Source organism: Chelmon rostratus, chromosome 19 (genome assembly GCF_017976325.1).
Source record: "Chelmon rostratus isolate fCheRos1 chromosome 19, fCheRos1.pri, whole genome shotgun sequence".
Lineage (NCBI taxonomy): Eukaryota > Metazoa > Chordata > Actinopteri > Chaetodontiformes > Chaetodontidae > Chelmon > Chelmon rostratus.
Genome location: NC_055676.1, coordinates 13,885,542 through 13,911,373, shown reverse-complemented (window position 1 = coordinate 13,911,373; position 25,832 = coordinate 13,885,542). Strand labels below are relative to the sequence as shown.

The window sequence follows — 25,832 nt, the reverse complement described above, 5'->3', positions numbered from 1 at the left end:
CTGCAGGCGCTTTAACAGCCAGATGAGCAGCGAAAGATGCATTTTAACCACAGAGAAGGTAACAATAAAGGAATCTCGACGAGCGCCGGCGCGCAGGAGCGGCGCGGCGTCGCATCCAGCCCCTCTCATCGAAGATACTGAACAGTACTGTAACGCCACACTTTGATCACGTGAGCGCAAACTTGGCCAAATGGGAAGGCGAGTCTCTGTAGTACGCTTCCGACCGCCATTACATTACAATGCGCGGTGGGCTGGACGACCGTGCGCAAAAAAAAGAGCTACAGCGACGTTTCGCGTAAAGCAAACAGACGCGGAGGGTGAGAAGAGGCAGGCTACACGCACACTTACATGCCGATATAATAACACACCGTGAGAGATAAACAATGAGGAAGGAGGTCGCTGCCGAGGGAGCCGGCCACATGTGTGAGGATTTAATTCAATAATCACAACATCAGCGTTTCTGGAGACGGAGGAGGAGACGCGTTTAAATGGTTTAAAGCGACGAAAAAAAAAAAGAATCTGCAGCATGCAACATTTTCTTTATGTCAGTGATCGGCGCCAGACAAGGACTCTCACTTCTGCTTGAAATGTGCATTTTAAAAAAATAATAAAAAAAGATATTTTTGTGCAAGATTTGGGGCCGCGAGAGGACGTTTCGTAATGATATAAAAACTGAAAGGAAGGAAGGATTTTTTCAAACCTCCTTCTACAGAAGCCTGCTTGTCGTTTTCCTGGTGGCGGAGTGTGAGAATAGTTTCTCTCTCTCTCTCTTCTTGTCTGAACGGTTTGACTCATGATTCGGGCTCACCGGGAGCCCGCTCGACTTTTTGTCCGCCCTGCCACGGAGGAGCACCGGGGGCTTTTCTCCCTCAGCGACCCCCTCGTCTGCGGTGCGTTTCATTCGGGAGCAACAGAGGGATTAAGCATTCCTGCTCGCAGCGCCTGTTCGTGCGCGGCAGGCTGGCTTGCATTGTGAGGGGAACGGTTGTGGTAAGAAAGACGGCTATAAATAGCTCATGCAATTCTCGAAAACTATCACAAGTGGTGCATCAGCTTGTGGAGCAGACGGAATCAGATCGCCTGCGTGTAACGTCTCGGCTCTAACTTCATTGTTTCGCAGAGCGGCGAACGTCTGATATTTTTTTTAAATGTTTTTTCAAGAAGTTTTGACTCTTTAATTTCGCTATTTTTCTCGGAGGGGAGCTGCTCCTCGGCGCAGAAGAGAGGAGTCGTTTCCCCATGGATTATGCTCATTTAATGATGAAACTATCAGCGGAAAGACTGATATGGAAGCGGGCTGATCTTCCTCGGTGTGTGGATTGAAATGGATAGGTTTCTCTGCTGCTCTCCGCCTTTGACGGTGATCACATTTTGGAATCGCCTGACCTGGATTGCAACAATGTTTTGATCCCCGCGCACGCTTGGATTTACATTACAACATTATATCCGCCGGGGCTTTATGGATGCATTCTGCACGTCGCTTTGAATACGCCCATTCCTCTGCCCGACCATCCCGAGTCCATTATCTGGACCTCTTGTGAGGCTAGAAGCCTGCTTGTTTTGGGGAAGGGAACCGATTTGTCAGCCCTGCTCGGTGTCTCGATACCGATGTAGGATTTCGACATGCCCAGCGCTGACGACCCCAACGGCGGACGATTATGACTACAACAGCGAATTGGGTGGCTAACGGGGCAAGCCTTGAGGACTGCCACTCCAACATCTTCTCTCTGGTACAGTATCAATAAATCATGCCCAGCACAGACACGCGAGCCAGTTGTGATCGACAAGTCATAAGACAGTGGGGAGGCACGCGTAAATGCGCTGTACAAAGGTGAACCAATTGCTGATGTTGTTATTAGGTAATCATTACCACGGGTTACAGTAGTGGTGCGTGGGGGGGAAGCACCAGATTTCAATGCTGAGCCTGTTTATAATAAGACATCTCAGCACAGAGGCTTAAATCAACATGATTTAAAAAGAAGAACTCCACTTTATTGTCTGGCTGCAACCCAAAAGACATCTCATGACGCTTAAAACGCACATTTCAAATGCTACCAAAGCAGAACCAGCACCTTTTTTGTCATGTATTTGCAGTGTGGGCACAGGGTTAGCAAATAAACAACACATAAACACTCATATTTTCCCCCATTGGGAGCACAGTGTGCTCTGGCCACTCTCCTCCACCCCTTTCAAATAATCATTTCACTGCAAATGTAGCTGGAACTCTGTTGCATTGCCAAGCAACTAACTTGGAAAGAAGGCGTAGGCTACTGCTGCCTCTTAATATTTCTGAAGCCAGACATCTTCAGCGAATCATAGTGCCATGCGCTGATCTACAAAAATGGCCCAGCGGGTTAGAAACTGGAAGATTAGGGAAAATTTTGCGAGGACGGTTGCAAGGATATTGACAGACGGCATGAATCAAGCACGCAGCGGAAACAACACTTTCAGACTCAGTTTATCTGAAAAAGGGGGTTTTGACTCCACGGGCAGTGTCATTTCTGCAGAACTCACTTGGTTTTTGAGGGTGGAGGAGATCGAGCAGTGTGTTTTCACAGTTTTCATCCTGCAATCAGCGAGTTAACTGTCCTACTACAACAGGCAGCCAAGTGGAAAGGCATGCGGTAGCCTGAGCTCAGGCGTAGGCTGCTGAGAACCACAACAACACAGGGGTCCTGAGGGCTTTTTAGGTGATCATGCAGGTTGTCAACCAGTGACAGCGGCCTGCCCTGTTACACTACACATGCCACACCAAAGCTAAAGAAACACATGTCACATGCTGATGGTTTTTTGATTGGATAGAGAAGAGAAACAAACTTTGTAGTTGTCACTCAGCTTGCAGAAATCTCTGAAATTCCAAACAAAGCTCTGGCAGCGTTTCCGTCTCGTGCATTTCACTCGGGCAGGGAGAAAGGGATTCAAAATAATATCTTAAGCCGTGCAAAAGCATCTTGTTTGAATTTGTGTGCACTGACGCCGAAATAAATGCACCAGCGCTCCAGTGTCAGACGTCTTAAATTCACTCAGTCTGACATGCAGCGGTCGAGAACAGTGATTGCGTCCCTGTCAACTTCTCAGTCGAGGTTGTTCCCTCGTGGGAAACGGCTTCATTTGCTCGCCGTGGCGTTGTTGGCCCTCGCGCGGGCCCTGTGAACATCCCTTTCAAACTGAGGGGGAAACAGACCATCCATCAGCTGGCTTGTTGAGAATATTTATGACTGGCTAGTGCCACAGTGGTTGCTCACTGGCAGGGCTCCTACAGGGAAGGCCAAGACAGAACAAAACACTAATGACACACCAAGTGTCCTGGTTAGAGGGTAGGACTGAGACAAAGAGACAGGCCGTGGGATGCAGATTGCATCCTGATGTTGAAACCGAGATGTATTGTATGCGCACGATACGCTAAAGAAGCGGAGCCACAGTTGTTACCACTGGAAGAGCGAATCCCATCGAGCGTGAGTATTGATCCAGCAAAAGAAGACCTGGAAAATATGTACTTTATACGAACAGTCGCTCAGTTCTGATTTTCCTGATCGCATTTCGCCACTTATTACTCGCTTTAGTGCTGAAAGATTTTGCTATTGATTGAATTGTCGATCAACAGAATTAATCAGCAATAATTTAGATATTTTTAATGATTGGAGATTGTCAAATATGAGCATTTCCTTCTTTTGCCTGTGTTGTCATTGCGAATCGTTGTGCACCTTTTAGGGGTTTTGCTTGTTATTTCAGCAGTTTGAAGATGTCAGCTTTGTTTCAGGGAGTCTTTGATGGGAACTTTTCCACTGTTTTCTGCCGTTTTATAGACTAGAAAATGGGTCAATCACTCCAACATACAAGTAATGATAAGTTGCATTAGTTGCAAGCCTAACTTTGTTATTTAGAGGTCCAAAAATGACAAAAATGCAACATCTAAAGTGGGATATTTTGTAACCTTTTCCTCCAGGTTGTATTGGCTTACATAAAGGTCTTGTGGCTAACCGATGAGCGCTCTGGTCTGACAGCCTGTTAAACAGCATTCCAACATGCGCTAACCTCGTCCCTCACACTGATTTACTGGCTGTTATTGCAACCTGCATCAATAAAAAGTACCTTAGAAAGCACAAGAGCCCTAAGCTGCGGGACTTTACGGGCTCGCAGCGGATCACTGTCATGTGGCGTCATTTACTCGAGATCGCTGCAATCACACAACCCACAAAACAACTGTCTCGTCTGCTGCCGATCACCCGCCTGTGACAGCAAGCAAACGAGACCCTTGTAAGTGGGAGAAAAAGACCCGAGCTGGTGAGCTAAGTTGAAGTGGCGACGGAGGAGGGAAGGGCGGAGGACGAGAGGAGAAAGAGAGGAATGTTTTCAGCTGAAGGAGTGAGAGAGAGAGACTGAAGGGCTGCAGCGGAATCTGTTTTCATTTTAGGAAAGTATTATGACTGATGTGCATTTCCTGACTGCTAGCCTCAGTCTATTTGAGAGAGAAGCTGAGAGTGAAAGAGAGAGACAGAGCGAGGGAGAAAATTAAAGAGGGAGGAACGTAATGAGAGAGAGAGAAAACAGTCGTGTTTCTGTGGACTGGGCAGGTTTCTTCTGACACTGGCTCGAGCCACAGTCGCCGAGCCTGAATTTGCAATGCCAGGAGAGACACAGTGACGAGCCTCACGACACAGGAAGCCTCAGTGCGTGTGTGTGTGTGTGTGTGTATTGTAAACACTGTAAACCAGCTCAGACTCAGGAGACAAACTTCAAACACCTATCATATTATATACACACACACGCAGATGCATTCACAAACACAAGCACTGACACGGAGAGGGGGAAAAAAAAACAACGAAAAACACCCACATGCTCGCACAAACATATGTATCCCGAATGCAACACACGCTAAATCTTCCACCCACACTCACACGCACGCACACACACCACATGTTTTATGGCCTTTATTTGGGCCGTGAATGCATCCTGTATCCCAAGGACGCCCGCTTGTGCAAACATAGGTAGAACGCAAAGACCTTAATTAAAGGACATCCTCTGTCCCCTCGACAGAGAGTGCAACACTGGTAATTAAGTGTCCTCAAGTGCAGGTCTAATGTGATCAACTAAGAGGTGCTCATTAGCCAAACTGTATTCCAATGGAGATCTTGCATGTATAATAATGATGCTGCTGTCTGGCATAGAAATAAAGTGCTAAGAGATGAGGCTGAGGGAATACCATTAACAGCCGCGTCTTGATTTATGGCAGGTGAGTGGCCATGCCTTGTAAGAAGAAGCAGGTAATCAGGGATGGTGCCTTTTTAATATAGACTGTTTGCATGTCCTGGTTATTAATGGTGGTGGGTATTGCAGGGCTGCTTAGGGATGAGAAAGAGGCAGTGGTTGGATGAAGTGCGTGCCACGATCTGTTGAGCCAAAGATGGACTGTAAACAGGCCTAGGTATTGTTTGGGTTTTTTCCAAGCTGGTGCTGATACGATACCTGAGTGTTGGTACCAAAAAAATATTTCAGTATCTTACTTTGAGGAATATATACATGTTCAGTTAGAGCCTCGCTGTTAAATCAATGTTAAGCTAATTCTGGCTGATATGTTGCAGATATGTTGGTATTGGTGCATATGTTGCTAAGTAACAATCATTACAGAAATGCAAACACTTTAATTTAGAAACTGTGTTGCCATGACACATTTTTTCCAATATAAAGAACTAATGAGTTTATTTTTCATCTGTAAAATGTCTTGATCACAATATCTGAGTAACCAAGTTTAAGGGATTCGTATAAAAGATGTTTGTTTATATTTTGTGAAAAATTGATATTGTCTAATATATCATGATTGGATTTTTCAAACACTTAAATATCAATGTTATCTGTCCAGCTATAGCTAAACTCAAGCAGTTGTCTGAGTCTGTATAATTTAGAAGAATAGCTGGGTGCTGTAGTTTTTAGCAAACTCTAAGCAAACAGGCATATGGAGTGAATTTTGGGCACTATTTTCACTATTCTTTGGAACAAATTCGATTTTTCTGAGCCTTAGCTCTGGCAATAAAGGCATCAACCAGTCATGTTGTGCGGAAAGGCCGCCACGTCACAGCTGCTAATGTTAGCGGCGGACCTGTTGTTAGCAGATTGTCCAATGCGCTTGGACAAGCCCATTGTTCTGCCCCTCTGAGCTGAGGTGAGCTGTCAACAGCTCACAGGCAACTCATCATGTAAGATCATTACACAGCCAGTGAAGATGCATACAAATATTCTGATACAGTTGGAACAGAAAGAGAGAAGTCAGATCTCTTACCAGGCGTAGAATCTCTGCCCAGGATTGCACGGGTGAAGGTCAGGGGTGGATTTCAGTCCAGGACTCATGCCGCCCAACAGCGTGCGCATGCCAAACTGCTGCAGCCTTCAATCTCGCACCCATCAAATTATTCGCAGGGGTTTATTTTGCAATTTCGTGTCGTCTATTTGTCTTGTCCACCGTGTGTAAAGGCCTTAAGAAGAGTATAGATTATCCCCAGAATTATCCTTCAAAGCAGGAATATCTGATGAAGCAATCTCATATCATATATAAACATCACTGAATCTGACAGCCTTTTAACACTAGAAAAATGTAGTTTATACTGAGATACCTAAAGACGACACTGAAGCCATGACAGTGTCCTCTTACACAAGGAGACGAGGAGTCCAACTTTCCGAGGCATCACCCCCAGTCTTCTGCTGCGTGCCCTATGGAGCAACTCCATCTGGTTGCTTCGCACCGAACAGTCCACCCCCTACGCCCAGCCTGTGCTTTTGGCTCCGCTTGCTTGCAATTTTGACAGCTAGCACCGGCTTCACCTTGAGCCTGTGTGTGGCGCCTCCCACTAATCTGCCCCTGTCGCTGCCGTGGGAATCCCTTGTCATCACTATAGGACTCAACCTGGCAGTGGCCCACCTGTGTGAATATGGCGTTCTGTATGTCAACCACAGACATACAGCTTCCTCAGATAGTTTGCTGCATAACAAAGTGGTTTGTGAACGAGCGTTGTTACGGTTAGCGGCTGACAGAAAAGGGGCAGGGGACGGGAACAGGGCGACATGGTCTCCCCTCACTGCCTCTGTTTTTACTGCACATCTCTTTTCTATTAAATTCTCCAGAGTGCAGTCATGGATCTTATCTGAGCAGTAGGCTTGTCAGGGCCCTGCCACAGAGGTGAAGAACGGTTCAAAGACGGACAGGAAAGGAGGGAGGGAGGAGAGCGAGAGGGAGGGAACCACCGCTGGTCCCGGAGCTGGAAATGGGACGGGATGGGCAGGAGTATTTTGGAGCACGGTGGCTTGAGTGTGAAATATGTAAGCCCTGCAGTGCCAGCTGTGTTCTATTCTCGGTGCCCACTGGTTGTTCCTGCATGTGTGCAGGGCGACAGAAGGCTGAGTGGGAAAGCAGGATTCATAAGAATGGGCAGTAGCTCGTGCCATCAAGTGCTTGTGATAGCTGGAAAGTTAGCTAGTTAGCTGGCACATGGACTGCTAGATAGATATTAACCACATCATTGTGACAGTGTGGCTGCTGTGGTGGAAGAAGTAACAATACCACACTGCACAAATACTACAAGTAAAAGTCCTCCATTCATATGTACTTTACATATCCTGTTCGGTGATGATCATTTGCAGGTTTGTGCTACAAAGAAAACAACCTCAAAAGAGAATATATTTCTAAGTCATTGAGTCTTTAATCATTTCAACCTGTTTTCAGTAGAAATCAACCAATCAGCAAAGAGAGTTTTCTACAAATCACTTAATGTTTTAATGAATGAATGAATAAAATCAACAAATTCATGAAACCAGATGATTTCGATTGTAAACAGGTTGAAAATGATCTCGCCAAACTGCCATAATAACATAAGTAATAATAAAATAAGATGTGTGATGACAAGCGAAATGGCTTGGCAAGGTTCCAGACTTTTACAGTGTGTGCAGTATGTAAAGACTTCATAAGATAAGATAACATAAGGATTTATTGATCCCCAGAGGGGAAATTCAGGTGTTGCAGCAGCACGAGGGCAGAAATGCTTACAATCAATAGAGAAGAACCAGAAAATAATGATTAGAAGACTATAAAATAAACATAATAAAAATATGGGAAAGTAGAAGTAGTAGAAAGAAGTTATTAAAAAGTAACTAGTAACTATAAGTAGCAATACTACTAATCAGCATAACATGGAAATATTGAGATACAGTGCAAATACCTCAAATACAGCACTTGAGAAAATGTATTTAGTTATTTTCTACCACTGCTGAATTTGCTTGTTCTGTCTCATGTAGCGTTATGTTTACTTCAGCAGAGACGGCCGCCTGGCTCACACACATTCCCTCCTAACGCTGGTGTTTTCCTCTATGGATTAACACCACTTTCCTCCAATCTATTACATATCAGATGTGCGTTGCCTCTGGTGTGAACCCAAATTCGGAGGCCTGCTGCCTGATTGGTAGACGCAGCCTGTGTTCGATGATGCCTCTGCTCCCTGTGCCATCGCAGGAGAGTCACTGGCTTTGCCTCGGGGAAATCTGTTTGCAGTCTCTTCACCTGACTGCAGACACCTGGACAAAGAGAATTTCTTTAAAGGGAGATGGCGCCCTGCTTGTAACTGGGCAAATATTTTCTGCAAGCTAGACAGCTTTGCCAATATCATGGTTGGCTGGGATTCAATTGCAGTTAGAGCACACTTAGGTTAAAGGGTGTGCAAAACAAGGGGAGAGAGAAAACATTAAGGTTGTCTGCTGTGCTGTTGCAAATTCTAATTATCATGTGTTCATGTTCCATTGAGAGATTATCTGCAGCCAATCAGACGGGCACTTGATGAGAACAAACACATTATGTGCAGACTGTTGATTCACAGCCATTTGTGGCGCATTGATTCTCCCTGCACTGCCAAACGGCACTCTGTCTCATCTTGAATTAGGCAGACACCCATGATTTTTCAGATGCTAATGAAAATGTGTACAGCTCAATTTCAGTCCTGGCTTGCCTCATAGAATAAATGGACTTTGCAGCATAAAAGTGAGACACAAAAGGTTTGATAGAGTATTTACCAGGCATGACTGTGAGCATGGAGCCATAGGGATAAGTGGTTTGGCAGGCTGGTGTTAGTGTAGATATGAACATGCCATGGTACCATTGTGTCTGTTGTAAAGAGTGAATGGACAGGAGAGGAGGACTTGAGTGGGATTACATAACACTGTGTGTGTGTGCGTGTGTGTGTTGAGCGTGTTAGCAGAATTGTAGAGGACTTCTAGTGTTTAAGCTCTGATTGGCTACCACTCCCACTTAGTAAGCAAAGTACAGATTACAGACAGCAGCCAGGTGAGCTGCGGGTTGAAACCTGTTCAGGTGTGACCTACGGTGAAGCTAATGGCCTGGGCCTGCCTGCGTCCTGCACACACACACACACACACACACACACACACACACACACACACACACACACACACACACACACACACACACAGAGAGAGAGTCACTGCTGCTTTCCAGTTTTTCTCCTTTATATTTTATCTGTGTAATGACACAAGGAAAAGTCATGCCGACTTATGCAGGGCTGTCATTTTTTCTGAAAAGGCATCCCCGTGGAAAGAATCAATGCAGGAAATTACAAGCCAAATGAGATTTTTTTCATCCCGCTTATGCTCCATTTGCCCAATTTTAGGAACAATCAGACTATTAACTACTTGTAGGCATTTCAGAAGCCTCCGTGCTGTGCTAATTGTACAATTACTGGGCTGAATTCTCCCATTCTCTCACTGAAGAAACCCAGTGAGTAATCCCACACTGCAGCATTAATGTCTTGCTTCTGATAATCCCAGGACTTTCCTGACGCATGTATGACGTGCTTGATAATATCTCCAGCCAAATGTGAGTTTATGAATTCCAGCTGTAAGGGAGCAGAGGGAGGTGTAGTTCTACTCAGGAGAGACGACACACAGAGACGCACAGTAAACTCCTCCGTGTTTTTTTTTTTTTTTTTTTTGGAGTGAAGTAAGGGACCACAGAAGAACTTGAAATCTTATATTTCCACTGTAACCCTGGAGATAGAAATCTCAAAATATTGAATACCTTGCTGAATTCCTATATATGTTGTATGTTGCTTAGCAACTGTTTTTACTTTTCTCCCTGTCTTCTGTTTTTCCTTATTTGTGATCCTCGGTTTTTCAGTCTTTGTCTGAGTCTTTTGCTCATTTCTCTTTCCCTGTGGCTTGTCACAGTTAATTAAGTTGCACCAGGGACGCTCGTAAAGCAGAGACTGGTTTATTTATTTGCACGTTAATAATTTAGGCTAAGCAGGGCCACTGCTTTAGCCTGTCCCTTAACGCTTTAAAAGCAGCCTGACGCTGCAGCTCTGTGTTGTTTTATTTGCCAAATGGCTGGGGATCTTGTCAGCCCTTTTAGATGCGGCAGCGCCTCCGTACACAATGTCTTGCTGCCCTTATTGGTCTTCCGCCGCCGTTGCCTCCAGCCTCCCGCCTCTCTTTGTGTCAGGTGAGAAGTCATGGCTTGATGGAGGCTTTCTGCCGCGTGATTGGCAGGTCTATCCGTCACTCAGCCCTGGGGACTCTCGCTGCTCTAATTAGGTCGCTTGGCTTGCTCACCTCCCAGGGCTGGATGCTTTACAGAACACAGATCAAATGACGGTCCCCTGTTTTGTCGGGACTTGTAAAGGTGGTGGCAGAAGGCAGAGGAAAAGCATCTGTTTGGTGTCTGCAGCCCCAGAGGCCTTCTTGCTACACCTGTTTGGGTCTTTTGTGCTGCTCCCGCTCGCTCACAAGTGCAGTGATGTCCATTGCTCTTCATTTGTGGTGTGAAATGCCAGAGGGGAGCGCTACTCCTTGTGGGTTAATTTGATTTTAGTGGGTTAATTGATGAAGTGGGAGTCGTTGCCTGTTGTGATTTCTGCCACTGGCTCTTCTAACTTGTGACTTCTCACTGCTGACTTAAGCCAAAATTATACATAGACGTAAATTACATCATTAGAGTGTGTTCACGTTAGAGTGTGGATACCCAACCCAAGCCCAAGGGAAGGTTCACACAAAAATTGTGTTCGGTGTCTGCAGCTACTAGTATCTACGTTCATTTGGGAATATATTGATATTTAGCAGTTCAATGTAAACGCCTGCTAAATGTGCTAAATCATTAAAGTTTCAGTCCTGTCGGGTGATGTGGTGACACCATAGATACTGATAGTCACAGCAAGTGTGAGTTAATACTACAACAAACACTCTTTGAGCAGCTACAGAAGATCAATGGGTGTACAGTATCTGTTTACAGTGCAGCCAAACAAACTCATGTTCTTTTAATAAAGAGCTCATTATTTTGTCTTTCTCATCCTGGGATGAGCAGCCACTGTGGGAGAGCTGGTTGACTTGCTTTAAATTACTGTTTATTTGTAGATTGCAGTCAGCACTGAACCTCGGTGACAAATACATATCATTTCCTGTGGCTGCTTCAAAATAAAGCTAACCCATGTCTTGCCAATTGAATGCTTTTAATGTGAACTAACAGCAGTTGGAAATGTGACGGTTATGAGACAGTCAACAGTGAACCGTGAGGCTGATATCAATGAGATTAGATTAGAAAAAGGAATGCACGGGAATGGCGGACTCTGCCACTGACAATGAAGAGAGGTAAATAGGGAACATAAATACATTGAAAGGCTATTTATAAACAATGACAACCATAAATAGTCAAAAAACGGGATTCGATTTCATTAAAAGCATCAAATAAGCTGCATTGGTCAATTCTGTCACAGTGTCTGTTAGGAATAATTAAATTGCCCCTGTTCTTTGATGTTGAATGAAAGAGAGATAGATAGTGTTGCATGTGTCTGATAAAGACATCGACTCTCATCTAAAGACTCACAGGCATCACAAGCGATCTGAACACACCCCAAATATTGGCAGCTTGTCAAGTGTCTTAACGGATTTGACGCTGATGAGAAAGCTATGCCACTCTGACAGAATAAGTGTTTCTCTTGTGCCATAGTAGGTAAAACTGCTGATACAAGCTGTCTCTCAATTGCCTAAAGTGCCTCCTTTGTCAGACTATCAGACTGTGAGGCTCTTACGCTGTTGTGAGATTCCTAAAGAAGTGGCATCTCTCTCTCAGACGACGTTCTCATACGCTCTCTGTCAGCTTTGATTGAGCACTAGACACTTCTCCACTTAGATGCAAATGTTCGCATCAGCTGCGGCTCTGATAGAGAGGCGTCTGCATATAACCAGACTGGATATTGTTTTTTTGTGTTCACCTCCTCTGCGAACACATGCATTTTTAATCATTGCTCTTGTCATGTACGTATGCATCGAATTGTTATTAAAAGGCATTTGTCGTGGAAGTGTGAGGAAGTGCGCTTGCGAGCACGGAGTCATGTTTAGATGTGCTCTCATCGCATACCTGTCTCCGTGCCAGGCAGCTGCAAAGCCTTGTCTGCGTGTGCTTTCCCGCAACACAAACATACGCTCAGCTGCATGTTGGGAAGTCCATTCAAAAGGTCCCTCAAGTTTTTGAGAAAGAGCAGGAGGAGCAAAATATTTTCAGTCTGCAGAAGCTTTCCTGCAGAGTCCATGTCAAGTGTGTTTTCCTCTTAGCTCTGCTATCTAAGTGACTGGGGTTTCCTCTGCATTGTAAAGCTCCTGGGCTTAAAACAATAAGCAGTATATATACTGTACGTACTGCATGCATGTGTCACTCTTTCAGATCTGCTGCATGAAAGCTGAATCTCTGGAAGTGGGATCGTCTTTTCTGCTCAACTCATGGTTTAGAGTTTGTATCCAGTGCGTTCTGTTTGAGCAATGCATGCTAAAGATTAAAGTCCCGATGTTCATATTTTCTTTTGATCACAAGCACATGTCTGGTGCACTGAGGTTGACCTCTGGTTGGGATACAGATAATGTTTTCCATTTCTGGGCTCAGTTCACCTTATATTCAGGAAATGATTTTGAACTCTCTGGTTTGGGGTTTCGATTCTTATTTAAAATCAATTTTCAAAAATACAAAAGCATGTGCAAATGATAAAGAATCCATCTCACTGCAAGAGACTGAAAAAGGGGGATTTTAATAGAATGCTACAAAGGGAGCGCAATCTTCCACCTCCTCTGTGCTAGCACAGAATTATTCTGGAAACATATGGTCAGCTGTTATCCTCTCTCTGTTTACCAGGCGAAAAGACGTAAAGAGAGGAATAACAAAAAAAGACGAGAGGGAGAGCGTGAGATACTCCTGGGTGTATTCAATAGGCGTCTGTGACAGTGAGAGAGTGCTGAGAGATGAGAGGGAGAGTGGAGACAAGAAAGATAATAGAGGTGAGAGTAAGGTCAAAGCTTTGGTCCGTCTTAGCGATGGAAGGAAAAAGCTCTTGTTTTTGGTCCTGCACTCAATCAGAAATTGAACCAGCTAACCTATAGAACAAGGGGCTTGGAGGAGCGCCGGCTCTATTGACAGTGAAACTAAATCCGCCGACTTTTTCCGTGACCTTTTTCGCCTTTTTACCCCTGTGGTAGTTTTTAAAAGAGACGGAGAGCGCTGCCTAGAATAATCATTGATTTGCTCTTTCGTTCTCTGATGGATCGTGAGGAATTTGCTGCTTTGGATACATGTTTGCTTTTCTCTCTGCCTGCTATCTTGACAAACATACATATAGATTCACTGTACCACCAAACACACCACCATCGCTGCCGCTGGCTGCTGTCATTACAGGAGGGACACGCTGGTATAATTTGTCCTCTGATTGGTTGCACACTTGCAACCAAACTCTGTTCTATCTTTAATCTTAATTTAAAGCCTGCACGCCAGCAGCTTTCACCCCCAATTCTTTCCTGAATTACAATGATAGAGATACAATTAAAATAAAACGGTTGTTTTTATTTGCGTGACAGGATTTTAGTCACAACACTGATTTGTCACAAAAGTTGCAGAGATAATTGCTCGACATGCTCGACAGGTTTTCTCTGCTTTCTCTTTTGTGTTACAAGTGATAATTTATTCCTACAACTGTAAGAACTTGCTGTTTGTTAGCACTGGTGTTAATGCGACTGCAGAGGGCTGATTTAGTAGAGGTGAAGTGTGCTGAGAAATTGAAGCCCTGCACGCACTCACACACACACACACAAGTACATACAGAACAGAAACACCCACTAGAATACACACAGATGGGCAGATCTTTGCTATCATCACTGAAAAATAATGGGACATCAGCCAGAAAATATGTCTGCCTCCTGATGCATGTCAGTATTTTTGAGCACTTCTGGTCTGCACATCATCACAGCTGCTGTGTGTGATATGTGTGTGGACGCGCGTGTGTGTGTGTTTGTATGTGGGTGTGTGTGTGTGTTAGTGTGCAGGCATGTGTTTGGATCTGCCTGGAAGCATGTGACTGTAGCTCTGTTCCTCTTCCTGCAACTGTGCCACAGCTAATCCTCCACAGGAGTTCAGCAGGGTGTTCAGTTAGTGCTTTACACATGGCCAATAAATATACAGCACCTGTGTTTTGGGCTCGGGAAAGACATAGTGCAGCCTCTGGCCATTTAGAACAATATTTCACCTGAAAATACGACTTGTTATTGGAGAAATATTATACCTTAAGCCATATATCTGCACTAAAAAGCAAAAAGATTTTGCCTTAAAGCTCAGAAATGTGTTTTGGTTATTGTTACTGCAGGTGACTGTTTGACCTTCGGTGTGCAGAAAGATATATGTGCAGAGTTTGACACTAGAAGGCTGATTTCACAAGCTCACCTTAAAGAGTAATTCCAGCATTTTTAAACCTAAATGCTATTTTACACATTTTGGTTGCTAAGTGAGTAATAACAGCTGCAAAGATTTTTGGAATTAGACCAGTAGATCGTCTCCGCCGGCAGCTATGAAATGGGCTGCGGCGTTATCCTTGGGGACAATTGTGCCCATTGAGGTACGTCCACTAATAGTGCTTGTTTTTGCCACTGACAGGCTCAGATTGTTATTGTAAGTGTCTGACAACATTATGGAGAGGATCCACAAAGAGATTTTGTTAAAGGGTTAGACGCCTGAAAGCCACCAAACTCCGTTGACAGAAACAATAAGTTTTAAACAAAGAACACGGGACTCGCTGCTCTACCGCTGCCTCAGTCTGTTAGTCAGCTGTGTGATTTGGTGTTTTAAAGGGTTAGTTTGGATCCAAACTAACGTGCTAATTAACGCTACATTTCAGCCTGTTTTGCAGCTGCTGGCTGAGGTGATGTACTGGACCACTTCCAACACTTTTATGTCATTTCGACACCAGCATATGTGAAAATAGGGCCCAGGTTTTTTTTTTTCTCAGAGAACAGAATTACTCTTTAAACATCAGTTAAAGGAGCAGCGTAGTTTGTGAACTTGATCATGGAAGTCTGATGCTTAAACTTAAAGCCTCCAGTGGCCACGCTCACTAAGAATGGATATTTGGTTGAAGTAGGAGGCGTTATAGTCCAGTAGCAGCAGCAGTAGTAACACAAAATATCTGCATATAATATTCATGGATTCTGGATTTGTCAATAAGGGAGAAAGAGCAGTTCTTAGCCATGCTAGTGGCGTGGCTCTATGGCTCTATGGATGGCACTGAGAGTAGGTTGGTGGGCTGGTCCAGACTGAAATATCTCAACAACTATTGGGTAGATTGCTGTGAAATTTTGTTCAGACGTTCATGGTCCCCAGACGGTGAATCGTACTGACTTTGTTGATCCTGACTTTTTTTTTCTCGGAAATTATTATCTCTCCCTGTGCCTGAATGCAGCCTCACAGAGCTGCTATCATGGTTGTAGATTTGTTATAAATCTCTTTTTTTTTATTAAGAGTATTTTTATGTCTCATGCCTTGACAGTCAATTCACCAGAGAGCAGGTGTTGCCTTATGAAAACAAAACAAACAACTGGTCCGTCTTTTTTTGTGAATATATTTCCTGACATTTTACTTCTCCTCCTCTCCACTCCTGATCCAGGAGCAGCAGACAGCTGTGTCAAACAGCGGAGGAACTTTTGACATTGACTGGGAGTGACGAGGCAGTGCGAGCAGATGTCTTCCTCTTTGCTTTGGGAGAAACAGCATCCTTGACCTTGTCATGGCTAATTTTAGGGCTTGGCTTATCACAGCGCCAATGTTTATATCTCCCATTACACACGCTGTCATTACAGGAGGGACACGCTTGTAATTATGGTTGCATTTTGCAGTGAGGATGTTCCTGGGGGTCATGTGCATACCTCAGTGCACACTGATTTATAAGAAGCTGCAGTGTGTGTGTGTGTGTGTGTTGTGAGCGGGTCTCTGTGTAGAAGATAATGTGTATATGTTTGGCATGCTTTTAGGACATGCACAGACTCCCTCAAAAGCATGGCTGGATTTTACTGTTTTTTTTGTACATGTACATGCTACACACACACACACACACACACACGCTGAAAACAAAGGCAACCTTCCTCAGCCTTGCTCTCGCCAGTCATCAAAGCTGTGGCGCCTCCTTTTCTTCATCCGCTCAAAGACACTGCAGGCCTTAATTTTCTCTGAGCTGCTCCATTCTACCTGTCTCTGTGTTAAAATGGGTCAGGTTTTTTTTTTCCCCCTCTCTCAGCTGGTCTTGGACGTCTTGGTGCCTGAGCCAGTGTGCCAAACCTGATCCTCACAGCTGGGTGAACACAGGAGAGGAGGGCAGCGCGACACACCGAGAGACCCCTCCCTCCCCGCCGCCTGCCAAACCTCCGCGCTGCTCAACAATGCCTTCTGTGCACTCGACTCATTCGTGCACGAATGCAAACACGAGGACACAAACGAACATAAAACAAGTTTCCAAAAGCACACGGGAGCGCCACGGGGTCACTGATGTTTGCGCTTGTTGGTGCATGGAAATTCATGTGCAACGTTTGAAATAACACGGGTGTTTTCTGGCGGAAGTAGTTCGCCTCTTTCACTGGCTCATCGCTAGATGCATCACGGCCGAGAGCCTCCAAGTCTGCGATAGGCAACATAAACACCTATCATCCTGTTAGATTGAATGGAAGACATGGCAGTTGCTGGGCCAGATTCCAACCGTTGACCCCAGCACTATTTCCTCTTCTTGTGTCTCTCTCACTCTTTGTAGCTCCCTCCATATTTCAATGCTGTCCCTCCTCTCGTAGTTCATTCTCTGTATTCACTCAAGGCCATCCTTTATGTCTCGCCGTCCCTCTCTTCCTCGTCTAACCACAGTGGTTACACGCACTTTTATTGTATCTTTACAGCGGCGAGTGGAGGTATCGGCAGGGAGACGTTAAATGTACTTAAGCATTTACACAAGGGTCATAGCTGTGAAAAGAGGAATTTGGTGAAAATGTAACAAAATTGGGCCGAGTCTGTGCAGTTATTGATCGAATCAACATCGTCTGATCTCTGTCGTGTCAAAGAAATCTCTGGAGACACAACACAACACTTACGAGGCTGCCATGACATTTTTACTGTGCAGTTTCAAATGTTTAACAAGCTTCTTGAATGACAAATTGATCATCACATATGACATTTATGGTTGTAGCTAATGATTTCAATATCCATTAATCTGCTAATTATTTTCTTCATAAATCAATCATTTTTGGTCCATGAAATGACACAAAATACAGAAAAATACACATCCCTGTTTTTCAGAGCACAAGATAATAAATTAGATGTCAGACCAATGCTGCAAAACCCCAAAATATTCAATTTACAATGATATAAAATGGGGAAAAGCAGCAAATGTTCACATGGGTGCTTGAAGCAAGACTTAAATGATTATGAAATTTGATTGTGGATTAATAATCTGTCGATTGATTTATCAGTGAATCAACTAATTGTTTCTGCATTTAAATCACATTTAGCCCTGTTTGAACTGCTTTATCAATCACTGCACATGATAACAAAGCTGTGTGAGTAGTTTTAAGGTTGCTTAATGGACGGTTGCTTCAATCATTGCTCTCTCTCTCCTCTCCCAGGCGGAGCTGACGGGCATTAAATGGCGCTGCTACGGCTTCCGCAGCGGTGGGGAGTACGGCCCGGTGATCTCGGCCCCGGCCCAGGACGACCCGGTTCTGCGCAGCTTCATGCGCTGCGTGCAGGCCAACCTGCTGTGCGTGTGGCGACGCAAGATCAAGCCCGACGCCAAGGAGCTGTGGATCTTCTGGTGGGGCGAAGAGCCCAACCTCTCCGACGTCATTCATCACGAGCTGGAAGGTGAGAAGGGGAATGAAATGCGATGAAGGATGAGGCCTCTCTGGTCGATCCATCTCAATTATTTTTCCATCCCGTCGGTCTTCACTTCAGCCTCGGCTGATGCTCTGAAAGTTTGGGTTAGAGGCTTGTACAGACTGTATCATTTTATGGTTGCTTTTTATTGGGTTGTGTTGGATTATATAGCCTGAAGAATGATTATAGTTCATCTTGCGGTTTTTAGCAGATTCTCATCTCACACTGACTTAGAGGTAGTGAAATATGTGTTACAACTAGATGCAAAACATGAATTTGAGTTGTACGAGGGGGTTTTACGGCGTGGCGTAATGCCTGTATTTTACACATGAGCTGCATTGTCGAACACAGAGCAAGCAGGCCACCGTATTTTGTAGATCCAAGCTGCAGAGTCAAGCTGTGTGCTGTTTGTTTAAGACGTGTGGGGCGCATTGATCTGTTTTGCGTGGCGTCGTCCTATATTTGAGCCTCATATAGCACATATCTGAAATGTGTTTGCTTTGCAACTCAAGTGTTTATATGCTGCTTCAGGGCTATCACTATGATGAAGCACACGGCAGTAGAGGAGATTTTTCTTGCCAGTATTTACAGTGTGTGCGTGTGTGTGTGTGAGTGTTAGTGAAAATTACACTGAGATATCTCACTTGAGAGAGTGCTACTGTCAGCACTATTGTCCCTATTTATAGAAACATTTTCATTATCTCACTGCGCACGTGTGTAGAAGTCCAACATATCGACTAAGCCTCGGCAAGACAGGGAGAAGGGAAACAGGAGAGGGATTATATCGGGTTTGGTTTAGCAGAACAACAGTCAGGAGGATGGAGAGGTTGGAGCGATAGTGAGAATTTCAGTCTTCAGTTACCTATTAAAGCTCACTTGATGTGAAAAGGCCTTTCCGGCACCGCAGTGGATATTCGACAGATGTTCTCGCTGCTGTTGGGGAGAGCCCTGTGCTCAGGCAGCACGAGCATGTGTAATAGAGAGAGATACACTGCACATTTCAACTGAGGTTTGTCTGCATCGCTAACAGACGCCAAGAGAACTTATTTCATCGCTTCCCCAGGCGATCCAAACCATGGCTCCAATCATCTAATGGGAACTTTTATGGTTTTTGTAGATGCTTTTGGAAATGTGTAAATTCAATTATATGTTTATTTTTGAGGTCACAGCTAAAGGTGGTATTGCACTGGACTGCATTATATTAAGAGGTGTTTCCAGTGTTTTGTCCATTGTATTTACATACGTGAGGGGGGCAGAATATCAGGAACACCTGTCAGTATAATGCAGTCCGGCGTAACACCATCACTAACTGTGATTTCAGCAATAAACATGCTTATAATTTAACGCCTTGAGGACAGCATCAAAAAAACAAAACAAAGCTGAACATTATATGCATCTTAAAAGTGTGCAGGTGTACCTAATATAGTGGCCACTAAGTGTACGTTGCCTTGCTGTCATTGTGGTGAGCTTGTCGTCGCAGCAACAAGTAAGGGGCTGTGTGGAATTTTACCGTTGCCTCACCAATTTGCAAGCTGTTAATGGCAGCCTAAACCCTGAATTATGACTTGCACACTGAGGTTCACTAAACTTCATAATAATCTTGGCCTGTGTAATTACATTGTACAGCTAGTGATTGCACAGGATTGAAGTTGCGTCACTAGTCAAAGGATTTTGTCACTGTTAGTTTATTCTAACTATACAGACGAGACCTGCTAATGAGTGTTAGACATTTATCTCCAAATCTCAATTGAAGTCTCAACTTTTCAAAGAAAAATAATCAGTTAATCAAAGTCAAAGTGTTGGGATTTCTTATGAAGCCTGTTTATCGCAGAGGCTAATGATTATTTTCAAAATCATGTAATTTGTCATTAATCGATGAAATAGTCTCTAAAACCTGGAGGAAATCTGTGAAAAATGCCCATCACAATCACCTTGAGTCTAAGGTGGTGCCATCAGATGTCTTGTTTTGTCAGACCAACAGTACAAAACCCCAAAATATTCACTTTGCTGTAATGTTAAAACAATGAAAGCAGCAAACTCTCATATTGAGAAGCTATCAGATGTTTGACAATTTAGTTTGCAAATGGTTTAAACGTTATTTAAATTCTAAAAATACCACAGAGGGACAGACCGGACTTTAAATTTACAGGCTGTTTCTTGTCATTCTACTGTCCTTGTCACAGGACAGGATTAAGATTTTAATGCCAGGCCCCCACCCAAGACAATTGTGATTGGTTAAAAGAAATACAAACAGGCCAGAGTGTTTTTCCAGACCTTCTCCTGGAGGTCTGGCCATGCTGAACACATCTACAACAGACATGCAGACACTCACACACTCTCACACATGCTGCATATAATTATGATAATAAGACTTCTTTACCTCTCATGTAAAGTCTCACAGGCCTCCCTGTATTATTCCTATTACACTTTGAAAATAGCACTTGGGGTGTGAGAATGAGTTGATAATTGTTAATTAAAGTGAAGCTGGATCTCCTCCAAATTAGAATTGATCGCAACACAGGGAATATCAGTGTTTTACCAAGTCTTAAGAGAGCAACACACCTGACTTTGTACTCACTGTGGGGATGTTTATGTGTTAGATTTGTCTCTCCTCTCACTCCCTCTCCCACATGTTGCCCTGACTTTTTCTTCTTTTCTCTCACGCCTCGTGTGATTTCTTCCTCTCTGTCTGTTCCCCGCTCTGGCTCGTTCTCTGGCTGACCCGGTCGTTACATGAAAAAATTGCCTCCAAGTGATGCATGATGTGCTAAATTGTTTTCTGAAAGTGTCACAACACATCAAGACCTGACCTTGGATAGTGAACATACAAGCAGCCGTGCAGCACTGGAGCTAAAACCTTCAGCTTGGATGCAGCGTTTGTATAATGCAGAAAATTGTTTATACATAACAAAAATATTTGTTCAATAGCTTTTTTTGACTACCGGGACATGTTGCTCAATTCAGGTTGCATTATAATGTTCAGACTCACTTTGTAATGTGGCTCTAGCTCAGTCCTGATATTTTCATCTTGCAGTTGAGAGAAACACATTTCTTGTAGTACATTTACTCAACTACTGTACTCAAGTACAATTTTGAGGTACTTAACTTGAGTTTTCCCATTTAACACAACTTAATTCTCATACATCCTACTATTTACTTTTCAGATTTTGCTTAAAGACAAATGAAAGTATTATATTTATATATATAAAATTACGTTAACAGCACTACCATAGAGGCATCATGGTTTCATTTAAGTCATTACTTGAAGTTCAAAGAGGTCAAATGATCCAATTTTCTGCAAAAAAGCAGATGTCACACAGTATCACAGTATTTAGTTTTTTTCTTCTTTCCGCCCCCACAATTGCCTCTTCGATTTATCTTGTTTCCTGTTTGAAAACTACTAGACTAAACTAACTGCAGTAACTGTATTTAAAGTAGTTAAAACTCCACCTTGACCATCTACAGCAATGTGATGCTGCACTCACACACTGATGCATCAGTATTAACAATATCATTGATTAAAATGTTTTCTGCAGTACAGGAGTAAAATATCATAATATTATATATGAAAAATATACTCATAATACCTCTGTACTTCAACTTAAATAGGATTTAAAATGCAGGACTTTTACTTGTAAAAGAGTGTTTATACACTGTGGTATTGGTACTTTTACTTAAGTACAGGATCTGAGGACTTCTTTCACCACTGGTTGTTCTTTGGTTTTGGTTAAAAATGGTTCTGAATTTACATTCAGGAAGTATGTTAAATACACAGTACACTCACCACAATGCACAGTATTAAGTTTCACTCACTTGATCCCAATCTTCTGCAATATATAGACTTTGAGAATCTACATCAGTGGCTTGTCGTAACAAATTAACTACCGTTATTGCTAGTGCATGACAGATCCATGTAAGAAATAAAGACGGTGTGTTTTTATTCATACACATGAGACCATCAACCATTCAGAAATGCTGATTTCCACATGTTTGACTGAACCGCTGAAGCTGTCGACTTGTCAGGCACATTCAGTGTGAATAATCAGCAGGATAATTATGTTTCCCCTCATGCAGCAGATATTAAAGCAGTGTGGACTGGCGTGTTTTTAAATTAGCTGGCTAGACAGTGTCGTCTGCCAGCAGCGCAGTGAATGGGTGAATTTTCAGAGGGTGCGTTTGACATGTCGTGGTTCGGAAGAGGATGTTGCCCAACGTCCCTTACAAAACAATAAGAAAAAGACAAGCCCGACGTAAAGAAGAACAAAATACAAAACACACTGTGAAGCTAGATTGCAACACGGATGGAAAGTAAACAAATACAGCAGCTCAGAAAAGTCACCTCAAACCTCCACCTTAGTAAAATAATGTAGAAAAATACAACCTCATTTACACTACATGCATTTTTTTTTCCAGTCTACCCGCCAGCAGAAACACATAAACACTGTAAACTGTGTTGCGACCTGTGACACTGAGACACATTTCCACACAGAGCCTGCTGCACTCCAACAGGTGGGATTAGGGGTGAATTCAGTTCAGCTGGCTGAGGAGGTGCAGAGAGATGTGCAGGGAGTTAAGTGTACAGATTGACCCACTGATACTCACTGGCAGGTAACAGGAACGCACAGTCAGCCCTTCATAGCTGGAGTGCCTGTAAAACGTTGATATCAGTGGCTCATTACTTTGAAATTAGACATTTGAAACGGAAACATATTGATTTCAAGTTTTACTCTCTCGTGCTTACGCCTAACAAGTTGTCAGGAGTTTATCTAACTCTGTAACTGAGACCTTTTGTGGTATTTTTTTTCAAGAATGACGATGGAGTGAACTTGTAGATGTTCGAGTGCGGTGAGTGAAACTTGTCTTTCAGATTTTCAGATATCATTTAAATTAGCTGACACATCGAGGCTATGCAGTGAGGCAGGTTGGTAGATGCCGCGCTAGCTATCAGTGCTGCTAATGAATAAGAACATGAGATGGTTGGTTATTATTATTCATGCAAACAGAGCAATATGTTTGCATAGTGAGACAGGAAAGGAAGATAAGTGTTTTCACCTGCTTATGTTTGCCATAGCTCGGCTGCCACTGGCCACTAACACAGGCTCAATCTTATAGAGGCAGTGACCTCTCCTGCTCTGGCTGTCCTGCTAACAACCCACTTTTCAGGGCCATCAAGTGGTTTATCTGATCTAAGGTGACGGGCAGATTTTGGCTGACTCCCCCGTAAGTTTGTTTTTTTGTTGTTTGTTTGTAAGAATCTGAAATGCTGCTGCAGCTATGGGGAAGTAAACCAAACCGAATCTAATTTAAAGATCTCGTGGTTGTGGTGGCATGAATCCTGTGACAGCGACAGTGCTGTTCAGTAGCAAAGCAAACAGAGAATGGCTTGATATTGTATGAAGGTGATGAATCTTTTCACTAGAGGTTAAGTCTAAATAAATCATGCCTTTGAGATAGTGCCTGCAGCCCTGAACCTCTCTGCTCCTCTCTCACTGTACTCCGGCACTCTCTGATGTTATCTTTGCTTCAGTGTTTAAGCATCACGTTCAACACATGGAGGCTGGCTTTGCTAAAATCAAATGGCACTGGCTTGTGTGTGTGTGTGTGTGTGTGTGTGTGTGTGTGTGTGTGTTTGTGTGTGTGTAGGTTAATTAAGCACAGTTTGTGAGGAAACAGGATTAATGTGTTGAAACGAGTGCATGTCAGCATGTCGCCACCACAGCCAGAGAGAAAGTGACACTTTTGGACATGACTCATAAATTTGAATGCATGCGCGCACACAAGCATGTATGTAGGCTGTTATTGTACAGACACATATACAGTGGCTGCATACAGTACACACACACACAATCGTTAATGTGTGAGTGGACACACGATAGGGACCTTGTGATTATCCAACTGAAAGCATCACATATCGTCCAGCAGATTTGCACACACTAACAGAGACACACAAAGGGTGTGTGGTGCATCGTCATCACAGCTTGCACACACACATACACACACACACACACACACACTCATAGACACACACTTCTCTCTTTCTCTGTGTCTGTGGGACTGGGTGCTGATGAAATAATTCATCATGAGAATGAATAAGTCGTCACAGCCGTAAATGTGAAATTGTTGCACAGCGTGTGTAAGATAGGATCAATTATTGGACAACACCCCAATTTTAACATTAGGAACTTGAATGAACTAATGGTACTTGCACTTGTGTGTTCAAGTTTTCTCATTATAGCTGCATAAATGATTAAGAAATCATTTATGCAGCTATACTGAAACCAAAGTAGTTTTTAGATACACCTGTGCTTTTCCTGGTATGACACTGCCATGAATAAAGACCAGTTAATCACTGGGCTTAAATGACACATTTAAACATGACATCTGAAGTGTAAATAGATGGTTTAGGTCACTTTGGCATGTGTGTGTGTGTGTGTGGGCGATGGAGCATGAACCTGTAATGAGCTGCGGTAGACAGCGGCATTGGTTAAAATGAAGGTGTTTCTGGTCTGACAGACGGATGACTAAAAAATGTGTCTGAGTCGTGTCCGGTAATAAACAAGGTTTAGTCACGGCTGGCTGCATGCAGACACAGTCAGCAGCCACATCACGCCGACCAGAGCAGGTACAATGAGAACCAATGACGGCCCACTTAGCCTTCAAAGTACAGATGCACTGTAATTTACTGCTTTTGGAAAAAAAAGCCAACATCTGGGTTTGTTCATAATCTTTAGTTTATCTGTTGTATCAAAAGGCAGTGTGATGACACTGTGGCAACATTTTTACTACCAGATCACACAGCACAGCGTCCAGTCTGAAATGAGCAATGGAGCTGCAGACAAATCAAATGAACAAATGAACGAATGGTTTACAATTTCATGTTTTACTAAAACATTTTTTTACGTAAACGACTGATGGAAATTAGATAAACAGATACATACTGCAATAAGGTATACGAGGAAAGTCAAGTCGAGGTCTTGTTAGATCAAATTTTATGATGCAAGATCAGGATAAAAATCACTTTAAACTAGTTTCCTGCAAAGAACTCACAGTATTTTCCAGTGAAAAAGATTAGCCTTTGGTGTAAAGATGTTAGCTGGCCTTATCAAAGGAGTGTTCATTGATAAATCAATGACTTGAACATCTTCTATGATAATATTTCAGGGAATTACAGTATTTTATTTTATTTAACAGCCTTGTTTTCTTATGACTCCTATTGTGGTAAGTCCAGAGAATATCCCTCTTTTATCTCGATGTGACATCTGTTGTATACGACGTGTGTCTGGATCATTTACCTTAATTTTAGTGTCAGTTTTGTAAAAATAAGCAACAAATGTAAAAGCAATTACTTTTAAAAAATCAATATGAATCAAGAATTACATGAAAGATCACTGCTGGATAAAGCTGTAGGAAAAAAATCGTGATTATCTCCTATTTTCCTTCTATTTAATCGTTTCCCCCCCAAATCATAGATGAGAGCTTGGTAGACTGCAGAGAGGAGCTGTTTTTAGTGCTCATCACCTCCACTGGAGTTCCCCAGGGTTCACTCCTGGGCCTCCCCCTCTTCTCTTTCCAGACTCCAGTCTATTCACATCACGTAGCTTTTCCTGCTGCTCTGAGACCTGCA

The 25,832-nt window shown here is 43.3% G+C and overlaps 1 protein-coding gene across 5 annotated transcripts in view; it reads left to right on the top strand.

The window, feature by feature from the left end:
* The first annotated feature begins 325 nt into the window (after window positions 1–325).
* LOC121623026 (mediator of RNA polymerase II transcription subunit 13-like) overlaps window positions 326–25,832 on the top strand; it is a 78,392-nt gene continuing 52,885 nt past the window's right edge. For all 5 annotated transcript variants that reach the window (XM_041960142.1, XM_041960145.1, XM_041960144.1 and 2 more), the window contains exons 1-2: window positions 326–1,730; window positions 17,959–18,196. In XM_041960142.1, the coding sequence (XP_041816076.1) occupies window positions 1,659–1,730; window positions 17,959–18,196 (310 nt within the window). In that variant the 5' untranslated portion in view covers window positions 326–1,658. The remainder of the gene's footprint in view (window positions 1,731–17,958; window positions 18,197–25,832) is intronic.